General features: G+C 42.0%; 1 protein-coding gene across 4 annotated transcripts in view; it reads right to left on the minus strand.

The window, feature by feature from the left end:
- tnpo1 (transportin 1) overlaps positions 1-17,279 on the minus strand; it is a 206,288-nt gene that overhangs the window by 95,435 nt on the left and 93,574 nt on the right. For all 4 annotated transcript variants that reach the window (XM_068029557.1, XM_068029559.1, XM_068029558.1 and 1 more), the window contains exons 6-7: positions 15,496-15,629; positions 7,139-7,220 (exon numbers count right to left, since the gene is read on the minus strand). In XM_068029557.1, coding sequence (XP_067885658.1) covers positions 7,139-7,220; positions 15,496-15,629 — 216 coding nt within the window. The remainder of the gene's footprint in view (positions 1-7,138; positions 7,221-15,495; positions 15,630-17,279) is intronic.

The following is a 17,279-nucleotide window of genomic DNA, read 5'->3' on the forward strand; positions in this document are numbered from 1 at the left end:
CTTTCTATAAGACCAACGCTCACTTTGTTGACTCTTTTCTTTTTAAAATATCTATAGAAACTCTTACTATGTCTTTACATTTCTAGCTAGCTTTCTCTCATACTCTAATTTTATCAATCTTTTAGTCATTCTTTGCTGTTTTCATATTCTGTCCAATCTTCTGACCTGCCTCCCATCTTCGCACAATTATAGGCCTTTTCTTTAAGTTTGATACTGTCTTTAACTGTTTTAGTCAACCACAGACGGCAGGTCCCATCCTCGAAACCCTTCTTTCTCGTTGAAATGTATCTATTCTGTGTATTCTGAAATATCCCCTTAAATGTCTGCCACTGCAGCTCTATTGACCTATCCCTTAACCTCATCTATCAGTTCACTTTAGCTAGCTCTGCTTTCATGCCCTCATAATTGCCCTTATTTAAGTTTAAAATACTAGTCTTGGACCCACTCTTCTCTCCCTCAAACTGAATGTAAAATTCAATCATATTATGTATGCTGCTACCTAGGTTCACCCTAACTATGAGGTCATTAATTAATCCTATCTCAGTGCACAATATCAGGTCTAGTATAGCCTGCTCTCTGGTTCGCTCCAGAACGTATTGTTCCAAGAAATTATCCCGAAAACATTTTATGTACTCCTCATCTAGACTACATCTGTCCATTGGATTGTTCCAGTCAATATGTAGATTAAAATCCCCTATAATTATCGCTATACCTTTGACAAGCTGCCATTATTTCTTCCTGTATAGCCCATCCTACAGTGTGCTTAATGTTAGGTAGCCTGTACACCACTCCCACAAGTGACTTCTTGCCTTTGATTTCTCATCTCTACCCAAACTGCTTCTACATCCTGGTTTCCTGAACTTAGGGGGTCATCCCTCTCTATTGCGCTAATACCATTAATTAACAGAGCTACCCCTCCACCTTTTCCTAGCTTCCTGTCCTTCCTAAATGCCATGTACCCTTCAATATTCAGGTCCCAATCTATGTCATCCTGCAGCCAAATCTCTGTAATGGTTATCAGATCGTACTTATTTATTTCTATTTGCGCTCTCAGTTCATCTGAAGCAAGACACCATCCAGGACAAAGCAGCCCACTTAATTGGCACCCCATCCACGAACTTCAACATTCACTCACTTCACAGACACACAATGGCAGCAGTGTGTACCATACACAAGATGCACTACAGCATATCAAGGCTTCTTCGACAGAACTTTCCACACCCGTGACCCTCTACCAAAAAGGACAAGGGCAGCAGATGCATGGCAACACCGCCACCTGCAAGTTTCCTTCCAAACCACACACCATCCTGACTTGGAACGATATCGCCATTCCTTCACTCTCACTGGATCAAAATCCCGGAACTCCCTTCCTAACAGCACTGTTGGTGTATCTACACCCCAAGAACTACAGTGGTTCAAGGCAGCAGCTAACTACCTCTCAAGGGCAATTAGGGATGGGCAATATATGATGGCTTAGCCAGTGACACCCACATCCCATGAGCGAATTTTTAAAAAAAAAATCCAGATAGCTCCTTTCTGACTAGTGGGCCGAAGGGACTGTTTCAGTGCTGTATCTGTCTATGACTCTATAATAATAACGCATAATGCAATCCACAAGCGGTTGTATTTGTGGATTTTCAGTCTATTGCAGTTTCAGCATCTCAGACCACTCAAGTACAACGCTCCTGCCTTGCCCGTTAGTCTGTGGAATGGATCTTCTGATGAACCTAGAGATTCCAGATTGCGCCTCGGAAGAATTAAAGTTGATGTTTTGTTATGGACCCTCCCAGAATTGAGGACTATTTCTAATGTTTACAGTATTTCTTTTGGCAGGTTTAACACCTAGAAAACCCTTAGAAAAAAAATCATGTAGCCCCATGATATACAGTGAGAACAGTTGAATACAATTCTGCAAAGGCTTGCATGAGAGAAAATGGGTAAGTTATATGTGTACGCAAAGTCTCAACTAACTTATCATCCATAAGATAATCCAATGAAATGCCACAGCATTTACCAGGAAAAGTGGTTACGCAGACACACACATAAGACTGCTGCGAATATCACGAGACTTAATTTAATAACTGAGTTGGAAACCTTATTTGGGTCAGAGAGCCTTGCTCCCCATGACTTGGTGTACCATTACCTATGCAATAGCTAGCTAATTAGTAGAGTGGCAAGGGTCAAATGAAAAACCCTCAATACTGCACTCTGGCTTATTGGTTATACAAGGTGGCTTTATGTGATTTTCTACTTCAGAGGGTATTAGAATGAGCACTCCTCCAGACTATTAATTAAGTTACAAATCTATTTATTGCATATTATATAGCCAAGTGAAAAGTTTTGCCACTGTAAATGTGCATCCTGATGATAAAAGCAAAATACTGCAGATGCTGGAAATCTGAAATAAAAATAAGAAATGCTGGAAATACTCAGCAGGTCTGGCAGCATCTGTGGAGAGAGAAGCAGAGTTAATGTTTCAGGTCAGTGACCCTTCTTCAGAACTGGCAAATATTAGAAATCTAAAAGGTTATAAGCAAGTAAAGCAAGGGTGGGGCAAGAGATAACAAAGGAGGTGTTGATAGGACAAGGTCACAGAATAGCTGACCAGAAGGTCGTGGAGCAAAAGCAAACAATATGTTAATGGTGTGTTGAAAGACAAAGCATTAGTACAGATAGGGTGTTAACTGACTGAAAATTGAACAAGCGCAAGTACAAACATGAAAATCTGGAGATCTTCCCTCTACAGTATCCAACCTCATCGTCCCACAACCCCGGAACACCCCGCTTCTACCTCCTTCCCAAAATCCCCAAACAGGACTGTCCCGGCAGACCCATTGTATCAGCATGCTCCTGCCCCACTGAACTTATTTCTTCCCATCTTGACTCTACCTTTTCTCCGCTGGTCCAGTCTCTTCCCACCTACATCCGTGACTCTTCTGACGCCCTATGTCATTTTGACAATTTCCAGTTTCCTGGCCCTAAACGCCTCCTCTTCATTATGGACGTCCAATCTCTCTACACCTCCACCCACCACCAGGATTGTTTGAAGGCTCTCCGCTTCTTCCATGAACAGAGGCCCAACCAGTCCCCATCCACCACCACCCTCCTCCGCCTGGCTGAACTCATTCTCACATTGAACAACTTCTCCTCCAACTCCACTCACTTCCTTCAAGTAAAAGGTGTTGCTATGGGTTCCCGCATGGGTCCTAGTTATGCCTGTCTTTTTGTGGGATATGTCGAACATTCCTTGTTCCAGTCTTACTCACAGCCCCTTCCCAAACTCTTTTTCCGGTACACTGATGACTGTATCAGTGCCATTTCCTGCTCCCACCCCGAACTGGAAAACGTTATCAACTTTACTTCTAATTTCCACCCTTCTCTCACCTTTACATGGTCCATCTCCAACACTTCCCTTCCCTTCCACGACTTCTCTATCTCCATCTCTGAGGATAGGCTGTCTACTAACATCCACTATAAGCCCACCGTCTCCCAGAGTTAACTCGACTACACTTCTTCACACCCTGCCTCCTGTAAGGACTCCATTCCATTCTCCCAGTTTCTCCGTCTCAGACGCATCTGCTCTGATGATGCTACCTTCCATGACAGTGCTTCTGATATGTATTCCTTTTTCCTCAACCGAGGATTCCCACCCCCCCCCCCCCCCCCCCCCCACTGTGGTTGACAGGGCCCTCAACCGTGTCCGGCCCATTTCCCGCACCTCTACCCTCACCCCTTCCCCTCCCTCCCAGAACCACGACAAGGTTCCCCTTGTCCTCACTTTCCACCCCATCAGCCTCCATATCCAAAGGATCATCCTCCGCCATCTCCAGCGTGATGCCACTACCAAACGCATCTTCCCCTCCCTTCCCATCAGCATTATGAAGGGATCATTCCCTCCGCAACACACTGGTCCACTCCTCCATTACCCCCACCACCTCGTCCCCTTCCCATGGCACCTTCTCCTGCAATTGCAAGAGGTAGAATACCTGCCCATTTACCTCCTCTCTATCCCAGGCCCCAAACACTCCTTTCAGGTGAAGCAGCGATTTACTTGTACTTCTTTCAATGTAGTATACTGTATTCGCTGCTCACAGTGTGGTCTCCTCTACATTGGGGAGATCAAACACAGACTCAGTGACTGCTTTGCGGAACACCTCCACTCAGTCCGCAAGCAGGACCCTGAGCTTCCGGTTGCTTGCCATTTCAACACGCCCCCCTGCCCTCATCTCTGTCCTGGGATTGCTGCAGTGTTCCAGTGAACATATACGCAAGCTCGAGGAACAGCATCTCATTTACCGATTAGGCACACTACAGCCTGCCGGACTGAACATAGAGCTCAATAATTTCAGAGCATGTCGGGCCCCCCATTTTACTTTTATTTTTAGTTATTTTTTTCTTTTTCCTTTTTTAAACTTTTTTTTGTGTTTATTTTATTTCATCTTCGTTTGTTCAGTTTGCTTACCCACTTTTTTTTCATGTTTGTACTTGCGCTGTTTAATTTTCAGTCCGTTAACACCCTATCTATACTAATGCTTTGTCTTTCAACACACTATTAACATATTGTTTGCCTTTGCTCCACGACCTTCTGGTCAGCTATTCTGTGATAGATGCGGGCACGATGGAGTCTTTTAAGATGTATCTAGACAGATACATGAATGGGCAGGAAGAAAAGAGATACAGAAGCTTAGAAAATAGGCGACATGTTTAGAGAGGATCTGGATCGGCGCAGGCTTGGAGGGCCGAAGGGCCTGTTCCTGTGCTGTAATTATCTTTGTTCTTTGTTCTTTGACCTTGTCCTATCTACACCTTCTCCTTTGTTATCTCTTGCCCCACCCCCCCTTTACTTGCTTATAACCTTTTATATTTCTAATATTTACCAGTTCTGAAGGGTCACTGACCTGAAACGTTAACTCTGCTTCTCTCTCCACAGATGTTGCCAGACCTGCGTATTTCCTGCATTTCTTGTTTTTATTGTATCCTGATGATGTTCTTCACTGACTAACTTTCCAATGCAGTATCAGAAAGATATTGTAATGAAAAATACCCAAAGTGACAAAAAGCAATTATGAATTGCAAAGTTTGGTTGCAGAGACGTTTAAAAAAAAAATTTCTTGCTTACGGAACCAACTGATTACAAAAAATTCTATCTAAATTTTAGATGCATGTTTCTTCCCATCTCCAAAATCTGAAATATTAAAATGAATCTATTAATTTTATTTAAGTCTTAAGTGCCTCTTTTTACTCTATTTTTGATATATAGATGCATATGTGTGTGTATGTGCATGAGAGTATAATCTAATGATGTTAGCACATTTTTGAAGCATATAATTTTTGTAGCCCCAAAAACCTGCTGAAACCACTCCATATCCCTGTCGCTACATTATTTGTTCAGTGTCTAATGTGACCAAGGAATCAATGACAGAAAGCCTCTTCAGTTACTTTTCCTACAGGCAATCATGATGATCAAAACCCAGAGCAAGTTACAATAAAATTGGGTAGGCGGATACCAGAGATCATTATGTTTTAGTTGTATAAACTGAAATCTGACAAACCAGCTATGTTGTTTAGCCTGCCTTAACAGTTATCAATCCAGAGCCCTGTCAATTAAACACAACCTCCCTTATAACAGTCACTGCATAACAGGAACACTAAGCCCACCTTCTGCAGCAGTACTGAGCCACATGGCCCCCATCTCAACCTATCTCAGAGTGAAGCTGGACTGTACACGAATCTGCCATGACCACCAGAAGGTCACTGCCAAGACAAAGGTTCAACTTAGTCTACAAACTAGCAAGCACAAGCTTCAGTACATCAGCATCAGCGTTTTGGACATCAGTGATGGCCATTAGGTATGCCGTAGCTGAGTACTGTGCACGGTATGGACCATATGTAGCCACCCTTGACTTGATGTCCAACTGAAAACTGCAATGTGGTGCATCACTGGACTCAAGTTAACCCCATCACCCTGACACCCCATGTTGTCTCACATCACTTCCCCCATTTACTTGCCGTGATGCAACAACCCTCTGAGACATCCACTGAATTGGGGAAAACATGTTTCCCATCAATCAGGATTTCAATAACGTCCCTCAACACCTTGATGCGACTTTAACTCTGATGAAGCTTGGAAAGCTGAATGGAGTTCGCAAGAAGTCACATTCTGGGAAAGACTCGATGCAAAAGATTCTTGGCTTTGATCTACTGCAAAGCTCATGGGCAACCCTAAACTGCGCACACAGACCATGGCAGATGCAGTTACTTGATGTACAAACAGAAAATTGAAAACTTTCCCGTGCGTGACTATGGTCACCCAAAACAGACCATGGAACGTAACAACTCAATGCCCAATTCACAAATACGAAGGGGGCATCACAGTGATACACTGCACTTACTGCTGACTCTGGCTTAATAACCTAAATGTAAAAGTACAGTTGTTGATCTACATCCGTTCAGCCATAAGATGAAAGAGAAACAAACAGAACAAATCAAGTTGACCTAGCACATGCTAACAGCAAATGAGATGACCACTAAACAAAAAACAGGAATCAATTGATTAATGGCCAAAGAGATTGCTCAAAAGGATGCCAACTTACAATAGAAATGTCTAACTATTTACAATGACCGAATAAATTCAATTTCATTTTTTACTACATGAGAATGCAGGACTGAATTCTGCAATTTTTTTATTTAGTCTTAGTTTATGGTAACTAAGTTTTACTTTATTTATATTACATGGGATTACAGGATTTCTATCAGTATTTTAGAGATTGTATTCTGTCTTTCCATCTACTTTTCCATAAAAAACCCATGTCCTGGATTACAGATGCACCATTCAAATAATCAACTGTTAACAGCAAATATTTTGGAACTGTAACATTACGAGTATGAAGGAAATAGTTTTAGGGAGAAAAAGTCACATTAAAAGTCACACTCTAAATACAAAAAAAACCAGGTTAATGACTGAAACAACTGTTGCTCAGTCAGCATCTTTGCACTGTTAATCAAAAAAGCTTCCATGACAGTAGCCCTATGGCTCACAAAAATAAAAACACATGCACTGAAAGTTAATAATTATGATGCTTTAAAAGTATTCATTCTTCATTCAACGGTCCTTTTCTGAATGTAGAAGTAAACGTACCTCAATGAAAGAGTCGATATGCAACATCAAAGCTTGAGTTCGACTGATGATGAACTGGTTCACACAGGCAACAGCATGAGACCTAAAAGCACGAAAGCATTTTTGTATCAGAAAATATATTACTTCAAATTCTATGTTGAGTTTACAAGTTTCTGTTGTAACCCAATATTAATGATTTCTAGAATTGTTTTGTAACTGATTATCTGTTTTAAGAAAAAAGCCTTAGTGTTTCCAAATTGAACTATAGATGAATGTTAAAATTGGGATTACTTAAAAATTCAGCCATCTTCAACTGCAGCATCCCTTTCAGATCAGTAATTCACATCCTGACTCCCCAAAGCCTGTCCACCATCTACAAAGCACAAGTCAGGAGCGTGATGGAAAACTCTCCACTTGCCTGGATGAGTGCAGCTCCAACACTCAAGAAGCTCGACACCATCCAGGACAAAGCAGCTTGCTTGAACGGCACCCCATTGACCACCTTAAACGTTCACTCCCTCCATCACCAGCGTACAGTGGCAGCAGTGTGTACAATACACAAGATGCACTGCAGCAACTTGCTAAGCATCCTTCAACGGCATCTTCCAAACCCACGACCTCTACCACCAAGAAGGACCAGGGCAACAGACACATGGGAAAACCACCACCTGCAAGTTCTCCTCCGAGTCACACACCATCCTGACTTGGAACTATATTGCTGTTCCTTCACTGTCGCGGGGTCAAAATCCTGGAACTCCTTTCTTAACAGCACTGTGGGTGGACCTACACCAGATGGATTGCAGCGGTTCAAGGCGGCGGCTCACCACCATCTTCACAAGGGCAATTAGGGATGGGCAACAAATGTTGGCTTTGCCAGTGATGCTCATGTCCCATGAAAGTTAAAAAAACAGAATTACTAACCGAAAGTCAAACTAAGCAAGAATAGAAAAAATGTCAAGATGCTTGAAGCTACTGAATTTATTATGCTTAACTAAACCTATGTTATTGAATAAATTAATGAGCAGTATCCAGTATCTCCATATAGCCCCTCGAATCTGCTCCACCAGTCAGTAAGATCATAGCTCATATTCACCATCAACTCCACTTTCCCGCCCGATGCCCATATCCCTCGATTCCTTTAGTGACCAAAAAAAAAAATCTATCAATCTTGAATATGCTCATCAACTCAGCATTCACAGCTCTCTGATATAGAGAATTCTGAAGTGAAAAAACTGCACATATCAGCCCTAAATGGCCAATCCCTTATTGTGACAACGGCCCCTGGTTCTAGGCTCTCCATCCAGAGAAACAGCCTCTCCACATCCACCCGGTCAAGCCTAATAATTTTATACATTTCAATGAGATAACCTCCCATTTGCCAGAGAATATAGGCCCATTCTACTCAATCCTTACATGACAATCCGCTCATCCCAGGAATTAATCTAGTGAATGCTTGCTGTACTTCCGCCAAGGCAAAGAGACCAAAACTGTACTCCAGGTTTAGTCTCACTAAAACCAAATATAACTGCAGCAAGATTTCTTTACTCATATACGCCAACCCCCTTGCAATAAAGGCCAACGTACTATTTGTCTTTGTAATTGCTTATTTTACCTGCATGTTAAACTTGCTGTGATTCGTGTACAAGGGCACCCAAATCCCTCTGAACATCAACATTTCCTAGTTTCTCATTTTAAAAATATTTTGCTTTTCCATTCTTCCTACCAAGATGGACAATTTCAATCTTCATCAAATTAAACTCGATCTGCCACCTTCTTCTCCAGGCTATTCCTGCTTAGTTTGACTTTGTTAGTAATTCTGTTCTTTTAACTTCTTTCATGGGACATGAGCATCACTTATCCCTTAGCAGCCTCTTAGCATCTTCCACACAGCTTACTTTTCCTAACTTTGTATTGTCAGTAAATTTGGATACATTATATAGTTTCCTCATCTAAGTAATGAATATAAGTTGCAAGTAGCTGAGGCCAAAGCACTGATCCCTGCAGCATTTCACTAGTTACACCCTGCCACCTGAAAATGACCTGTTTATTCCTACACTGTATACTGTCTGTTCACCAAATTAAACTCGATCTGCCACCTTCTTGTCCAGGTAACCATTATCTCTTAGCAGCCTCTGCTAAATAACTAAAAGTAAAGGGAAAGGTCTACAGTTTTTTTTTTAATATAGTAGGTAGTTTTTTTTTTAGGGAATCAAGGTCCCTAGCCTAAATAATCTAATTTTTGTGTAGTTTAAGGAGATAAATTAACGGTTAGTCATGGCAGGGCAGCTCGGCAATGTGGAGTGTTCCTCCTGTGCAATGTGGGAAGTCAGGGCCACTTCTAGTGTCCAGGACAAACACGCGTGCAGGAAGCGTCTCCAGCTGCAGCTACTTGAAATCCGCATTTTGGATCTGGAGCGGCAGCTGGAGACACTGCGGAGCATCCGCGAGGCTGAGAATCATCGTGGATAGCACGTACAGGGAGATATTCACACCGCAGGTAAAGACTGCTCAGGCAGAAAGGGAATGGGTGACCGCCAGGCACAGTAGAAGAACTAGGCAGGTAGTGCAGGAGTCCCCTGGGTCCATCTCCCTATCTAACAGATTTTCCACTTTGGATACTGTTGGGGAGATAGCTTCTCAGGGGAATGCAGCAAGAGCCAAGTCTGTGGCACCATGGGTGGCTCAGCTGCACAGGAGGGGAGGAAAAGGAGTGGAAGAGCTATAGTGATAGGGGATTCTATCGTAAGGGGTACAGATAGGCGTTTCTTAGATAGGCCGCAAACGTGACTCCAGGATGGTAAGTTGCCTCCCTGGTGCTAGGGTCAAGGATGTCACAGAGCGGCTGCAGGACATTCTGAAGGGGGAGGGTGAGAAGCCAGAGGTCGTGGTACACATTGTTACCAACGACATAGTTAAAAAGAGGGATGAGGTCCTGCAACAAGAATTTAGGGAGCTAGGTAGCAGATTAAAAAGCAGGACCTCAAAGGTTGTAATCTCTGGATTACTCCCAGTGCCACATGCTAGTGAGTACAGAAATAGGAACATAGAGCAGATGAATGCTTGGCTGAAGGGTTGGTACAGGAGGGAGGGTGTTAGTTTCCTGGATCACTGGGTCTGTTTCTGGCAAAGGTGGGACCTGTACAAGTTGGACAGGTTGCACCTAAACTGAAACGGGATCAACAACCTTGCTGGGAGGTTTGCTCGTGCTGTTGAGGGGGCCGGGGGGGGGGGGGGGGGGGGGGGCATGGGATACAGAGTGGAGGTACAGAAGGGGGTGATGCACAGTCAAATATAGAAGAGAAACTGAGTCAGTCTGGAAGACAGAGCAAATATAGATCTGTTAAGGCACAAGTGAAAAATGCAAGGCTGGATTGCATCTATTTTAATGCAAGGAGTCTTACTAGTAAGGCAGATGAATTGAGGGTGTTGATTAGCACATGGGATTATGATATTATTGAGACATGGTTGAGGGAGGGGCAGGACTGGCAGCTCAATATTCCAGGGTATAGAATCTTCAGGTAAGACAGGGGAGGGAGCAAAAGAGGAGGTGGCATTGCACTGTTGATCAAGGAGTCAATTACTGCAGTAAGGAGAGATGATATTTAGAAGGTTCCTCAAATGAGGCCATATGGGTAGAACTTAAAAACAAAAAGGGGGCAATCACTTGGCTGGGAGTGTACTACAGGCCTCAAAACAGTCAGGAGAGATAGAGGAGCAGTTATGTAGGCAAATCTCAGAGGGGTGAAAGCAATAGGATAATAATAGTAGGGTATTTCAACTTCCCCAATATCAACTGGGATAGTCTTAGTGCAAAAGGACTAAAGGGGGCAGAATTCTTAAAATGCATACAGGAGAGCTTTTTGAGCCAGTATGTAGAAAGTCCTACAAGAGAAGGGGCAGTACTGGACCTAATCCTAGGGAATAAAGCCAGACCAGTGGGCGGCACAGTGGCGCAGTGGTTAGCACCGCAGCCTCACAGCTCCAGTGACCCGGGTTCAATTCTGGGTACTGCCTGTATGGAGTTTGCAAGTTCTCCCTGTGTCTGCGTGGGTTTCCTCCGGGTGCTCCGGTTTCCTCCCACATGCCAAAAGACTTGCAGGTTGATAGGTTAATTGGCCATTATAAATTGCCCCTAGTATAGGTAGGTGGTAGGGAAATATAGGGACAGGTGGGGATGTGGTAGGAATATGGGATTAGTGTAGGATTAGTATAACTGGGTGGTTGATGGTCGGCACAGACTCGGTGGGCCGAAGGGCCTGTTTCAGTGCTGTATCTCTAAAAAAAAAAGTATCAGTGGGGGAGCATTTCGGGGATAGTGACCATAACTCTAAGAATTAAGGTAGTTATGGAAAAGGACAAAGATGACCAGAAATAAAGGTACTGAATTGGGGGAAGGCAGATTTCAATATGATAAAATAGGATCTGGCCAAAGTGGACTGAGAGCAGCTACCTGTAGGAAAGTCTACATCAGAGCAATGGGAGTCAAAGAGGAATGAGTGAGAGTTCAGAGCCAATATGTACCCATTAAGGTGAAGGGTAGGACCAACAAGTCTAGGGAACCCTGGATGTCAAGGGATATAGAGGATTGGATCAGGAAAAAAAGAGACTTATGGCAGATTCAGAGTGCTGAAAACAGCAGAGGCAATACAGGAGTATAGAAAGTGTAGGGGTGGTACTTAAAGTAATTAGGAGAGCAAAGAGGTGACATGAAAAAACACTGGATGGGAAGATAAAGGAAAATCCCAAGGCGTTTTATAAATATATTAAGGGCGAGAGGATAACCAGGGAAAGAGTAGGGCACATTAGGGACCAAAGTGGCAATGTGTGCGTGGAGTCGGAGGACATAGGTGAGGTTTTAACTGATTACTTTTCATCAGTGTTCACTACGGAGAAGGATGATGTAGGTGTAGAGATGAAGGAGGGGGATTGAGATATACTTGAACAAATTAGCATTGAAATGGAGGAAGTATTAGCTATTTTAGTGGGCTTAAAAGTGGATAAATCCCCAGGCCCAGATGAGATGTATCCCAGACTGTTATGTGAGGTAAGGGAGGAGATAGCAGGGGCTCCAACACAAATTTTCAAATCCTCTCTGGCCACAGGAGAGGGACCAGAGGATTGGAGGACAGTGAATGTGGTACCATTATTCAAGAACGGTAGCAGGGATAAACCAGGTAATTACAGGCCAGTGAGTCTAACAATTGGAAAAAATTTTGAGACACAGGAATTAATCAGGGATAGTCAGCATGGCTTTGTCAGGGGGAGATTGTGTCTAACTAACTTGACTGAATTTTTCGAAGTGGTGACTAAATGGGTAGATGAGGGTAAAGCAGTTGATGTAGTCTACATGGACTTGAGTAAGGACAAGAAGGTAAGAGCCCATGGGATCCAGGGCAATTTGGTAAATTGGATTCAAAATTGGCTTAGCGGCAGGAGGATAAGGGTAATGGTCGAGGGTTGTTTTTGCGAGTGCAAGCCTGTGACCAGTGGTGCACCGCTGGGATCGGTGCTGGGACCCTTGCTGTTTGTAGTGTACATTAATGACTTAGACATGAATATAGGATGTATGATCAGTAAGTTCACAGATGACACGAAAATTGGTGGTGTCATAAACAGTGAGGAGGACAGCCTTAGATTACAGGATGATATAGATGGGCAGGTAAGAAGGGCGGAGCAGTGGCAAATGGAATTTAATCCTGAGAAGTGTGAGGTGATGCATTTTGGGAGGACTAACAAGGCAAGGGAATATACAATGGATGGTAGGACCCCAGGAAGTACAGAGGGACCTTGGTGTACTTGTCCATAGATCACTGAAGGCAGCAGCACAGGTAGATAAGGTGGTTAGGAAGGCATATGGGATACTTGCCTTTATTAGCCAAGGCATAGAATACAAGAGCAGGGAGGTTATGAGGAGCTGTATAAAATACTAGTTAGTTCACAGCTGCAGTACTGTGTACAGTTCTGGGCACCACACTATAGGAAGGATGTGATTGCACTGGAGAGGGTGCAGAGGAGATTCACCAGGATGTTGCTTAGGCTGGAGCATTTCAGCTATGAAGACAGACTTAAAAGACTAGGGTTGTTTTCCTCAGAGCAGAGAAGGCTGAGGGGGGACATGATTGAGGTATACAAAATTATGAGGGGCATTGATAGGTTAGATAGGAAGAAACTTTTTCCCTTAGCTGAGGGGTCAATAACCAGGGAGCATAGATTTAAGGTAAGGGGCAGAAGGTTTAGAGGGGATTTTAGGAAAAATGTTTTCACTCAGAGGGTGGTTGGAATGTGGAACGCATTGCCTGAAGAGGTGATAGAGACAGGAACCCCCCACAACATTTAAGTAGTATTTAGATGAGCACTTGAAACATGCAAGGCTACGGCCAAGTGCTGGAAAATGGAATCAGAATAGTGAGGTGCTTGATGGCCGGCACAGACACGATGGGCCAAAGGGCCTGTTTCTGTGCTGTATAACTATGACTCTATGACCAACCCTCAACGTGGGAGGTGGTGACATAGTGGTAATGTCACTGGACTAATAATTCAGAGTCCCTGGCTAATACCCAGGGGACACGGCTTCAAATCCCACCATGGCAGCTGGTGGAATTTAAATTGAATTAAATAAAAATCTGGAATTGAAAACTGTCTCGGTAATGGTGCCATAAAACTATCGACTGTCGGAAAAACCCATCTGGTTCACCAATGCCCTTCAGGGAAGGAAATCTGCCGTCCTTGCCTAGACTGGCCTACAAGTGATTCAAGACCCACAGCAATGTGGTTGACTCTTAATGGCCTAGCAATTCCGTTCAATTCGAGGGCAATTAGGAATGGGCAACAAATGCTGGTCTGCCAGTGATGCCCACGTCCCATGAAATTAAAAAAAAATCCATGCTAATATATTAACCCAAATCCCAATGGGTTCGAATTTTATGTAATAATCTCATGTGGCATCTTATCGAATGCCTTTTGAAAATCCAAATATACTACATCCACTGGTTCTCCCTTATCTACCCTACTAGCTACACCCCTAAAAAGGCTTAGACTTGTCAGATACTTCATCTTTTATAAAACAGTGTTGATTCTGCCTCATCATAGTGACTTTCTAAGTACCCTTAATAATAGATTCTAGCATTTTCCCTACAACTGATATCAGGCTAACTGGCCTAAAGTTCCTTGTTTTCTCTCAGCCTCTTTCCTTGAATAGTACACCTGCAGTGTCTAGCCACCTACTGTCATATTGTGCTGCAATCAGAATGTCTGACAGTGTGCAAATTAGTCACTCCACTAAAAAGAGTTACAAGTTAAATTTATTCAACTATGATCACAAATTAAGTACAGAAATCCTAGCTGGTCACAGGTACTAATCACTTCAGGACATGAAAGTTCCTTCGACTAGAATGGGCAGAAAACAATTCAACCTTCAAGACTGCAATGTATTCTGGATATGCCCTTATCTTCACTTTTGATTCGGGGGAACACTTGAAGATGAGAATTATGAATATGATTCCCCTTTTCCCATTACCCAACCTGTGTACTTATATTTATTCCCTGCATGTATATAAAATTGTATAGTTAGCACGCTAGCGCACAGTACATTTTTAAGAAATCTAAAATTTTAAATTTCATTGACAAATGGGCAGTCCATTTATAAATGGCATAAATAGCCTAAGTGAAAAATTCAGTTTCATACCCTAGGAACAGCTGAAGAATGAATTTCTAGTAAGGTTTCAGAAGATGCATTTAATCACTGCTACATTTCTGAGAAGAATGGTGAAACTTAAGCGTTGCTGCACATAAAAACTTTTTTGAAAGTGAAATGGCTAGTGTACAATGCTACATACTCCCAAGTCTGGACTAGTTAGAAGAAAATTTTCTGTGTTGTTTAACAGTAAGTACACAACAATTTTTTAAAAACTTAACTAAAAATTAAACATGCTGCACATTGAAGTTACAAGTTCTTGGGTTTTATAAGATTCTCCTAGTTGTGTGGGAGAAGATGGTACAAAACTTGACCTACAAGGGACACGTTCTTCTCTAAATACCTTTATGTTTTAGTTTCCTGGCCAACTGTCCCATTGCTTCTTCCATTTACATATCTGTTCTTTGTCTAGTACATCACTATATGTCTAGCCTAAGCCCATCTCCCATTCTAGAACTGGGATAATTTTGCAAGATTAGCAGAGAAATTGTATGCTTACAAATAAGAGAAAATTGACAAGTGGTGGAAGACTGTAATGAACCAACAGGAATAGCACTGTTAATTGGATACGATAACATTTTGAAATTGAGGAATAACACAAAGGTCAGATTATTTGAAAAGAATTAGCATTCAAGAATTATGGCTATCTTAAATATCAAAATCATATAATTTGAATGGAACTTACCTTATCTTGGAACTGCTATGTTTAAAAAATTGCAGAAATTTAGGAATCATAACATTGAGGGGTCTATCCAGAATGTCACTGTCTAAAATCTCAGCAGAGTCTTCACATATCTTCTGAAGAGCACCAAAGGCTCCCTGAAAAGGGGATAAATACAACAAATAATTCCAGGCAAATGTTAATATGCTATTAGGAAATTGATTTTTTAACGGCACTTCTGACACTGATAACTTGGGATTTGAATGAAATCTAGTCTAAAGAATGTAGCATGGAAGCAGCTGAGCCAGCTGTAGAAGGATATAAAGCAGTATGACCACTAGATATCGTTTAGACAGCAACCGAACACACAAGTGAGGACACACCTGCATCATGTCTGACTGTTAGATTAAAAACCAGAGATGTCTCCAACCTCCATCCCCCCCGTTGTTTTAAACTTTTCAGAAGTATTAGCATGTTAATTAGAAGTTTAAGGAGACAGACTTAAAGTGATGCTCTCCTAGCATGATAATGACAAGAAACCACAACATACTTTCCAAGTGGTGGAAAGAAAATCATTAGTTGTGTTATGAAAGCAGAGTACCGAGGGACTATTCTAATTGTTTAGATTTATGTGCACTAGAGGAATTGTGGTTGCTAAGGGACACTCACATAGCGTATGATTGAAGAAGATACAGCTGTTACAGGTCTTAACAAACATGCAGTTATGCCTATATATGTTGAGGAAGCCCTTCAGCAACAATGCCTGTGAACTTCTTGCTTTCAATCATATTAGTGTTTTAAAAAAAAAACCTAATACCCAAGAAGTTGAGAAACTTGGTATTTAAAGAAAAAGTCTCAGACAAGATTTATTTCACAAAACACTCCACATATGTTCTGCAAATGGCACTATACCTCTCGCTGATATAATTTTCACTTCTACAAACAGACCTTCGTTTTGGTTGACTGCAAATTAACACCTTGACAAATATTACATTCAGTCTTTTAATGCATACAGAAACAAACCAGAAACTGAACAGGACTACACAGCGATACCCAAACTCTGGGTGACCATAATCAATTTAGTTTGTGCTCACATAGTTGAGGGTGTCACCTGAATACAACAATTAGATTACTTAAAAATGTACCAGCATAAGACCAAGTCACAGCATTCATTTTATTACTTAATTTTGATTTTAACTGACACTGAGGAAATTTTTCAACATTCAGAACTTCCTTTTCTAGCAAATTTAAGGAGCTTGTCAAATGGAATTAACGAATAGAACCTTAATTCAGAAGAGTCCTTGGAATAAAAAGTGTTTTCTGGTAACATTTGTTTTTGTTTCACAAATGCTTTTGCAGCACTGGAGATTGAAAGTTTTGAAACACTTATTAGGTTGATTCAAAACTGATTTACTCCAACTTGCAATAAAGGTCTCAATTGCAAAGTAGGCCTAGTCAGCACAGAAGCTTTGAATCAACAATACACAGATTTAGTTTGAAACATGAACACTAAAAGCAATCCAATGCTACACAGAAGGCATTTCCAACAAAACTGACTATGCAGATTTGTAAACATTGCTTGTGTGTGTTTGGGGGTGGGTAGGGTTGGGGTGGGGAGAGAGGAGGAGAATGAGTACATAGCAGATGGTCTTGAATTCAAATCTCTGCTCCAACTACTGAATAAAATTATGATTTGAAATTCCACTGCTACCACATTCATGCACAAGTGGTGGCACAGGATGAGTAATATTACTAAGGAACTATACATATGCATTTTCAAATTCTTGTCTTTTTAAAGCATTTCATAC

The sequence above is a fragment of the Heterodontus francisci genome, chromosome 4 (assembly GCF_036365525.1).
Source record: "Heterodontus francisci isolate sHetFra1 chromosome 4, sHetFra1.hap1, whole genome shotgun sequence".
Taxonomy (NCBI): domain Eukaryota; kingdom Metazoa; phylum Chordata; class Chondrichthyes; order Heterodontiformes; family Heterodontidae; genus Heterodontus; species Heterodontus francisci.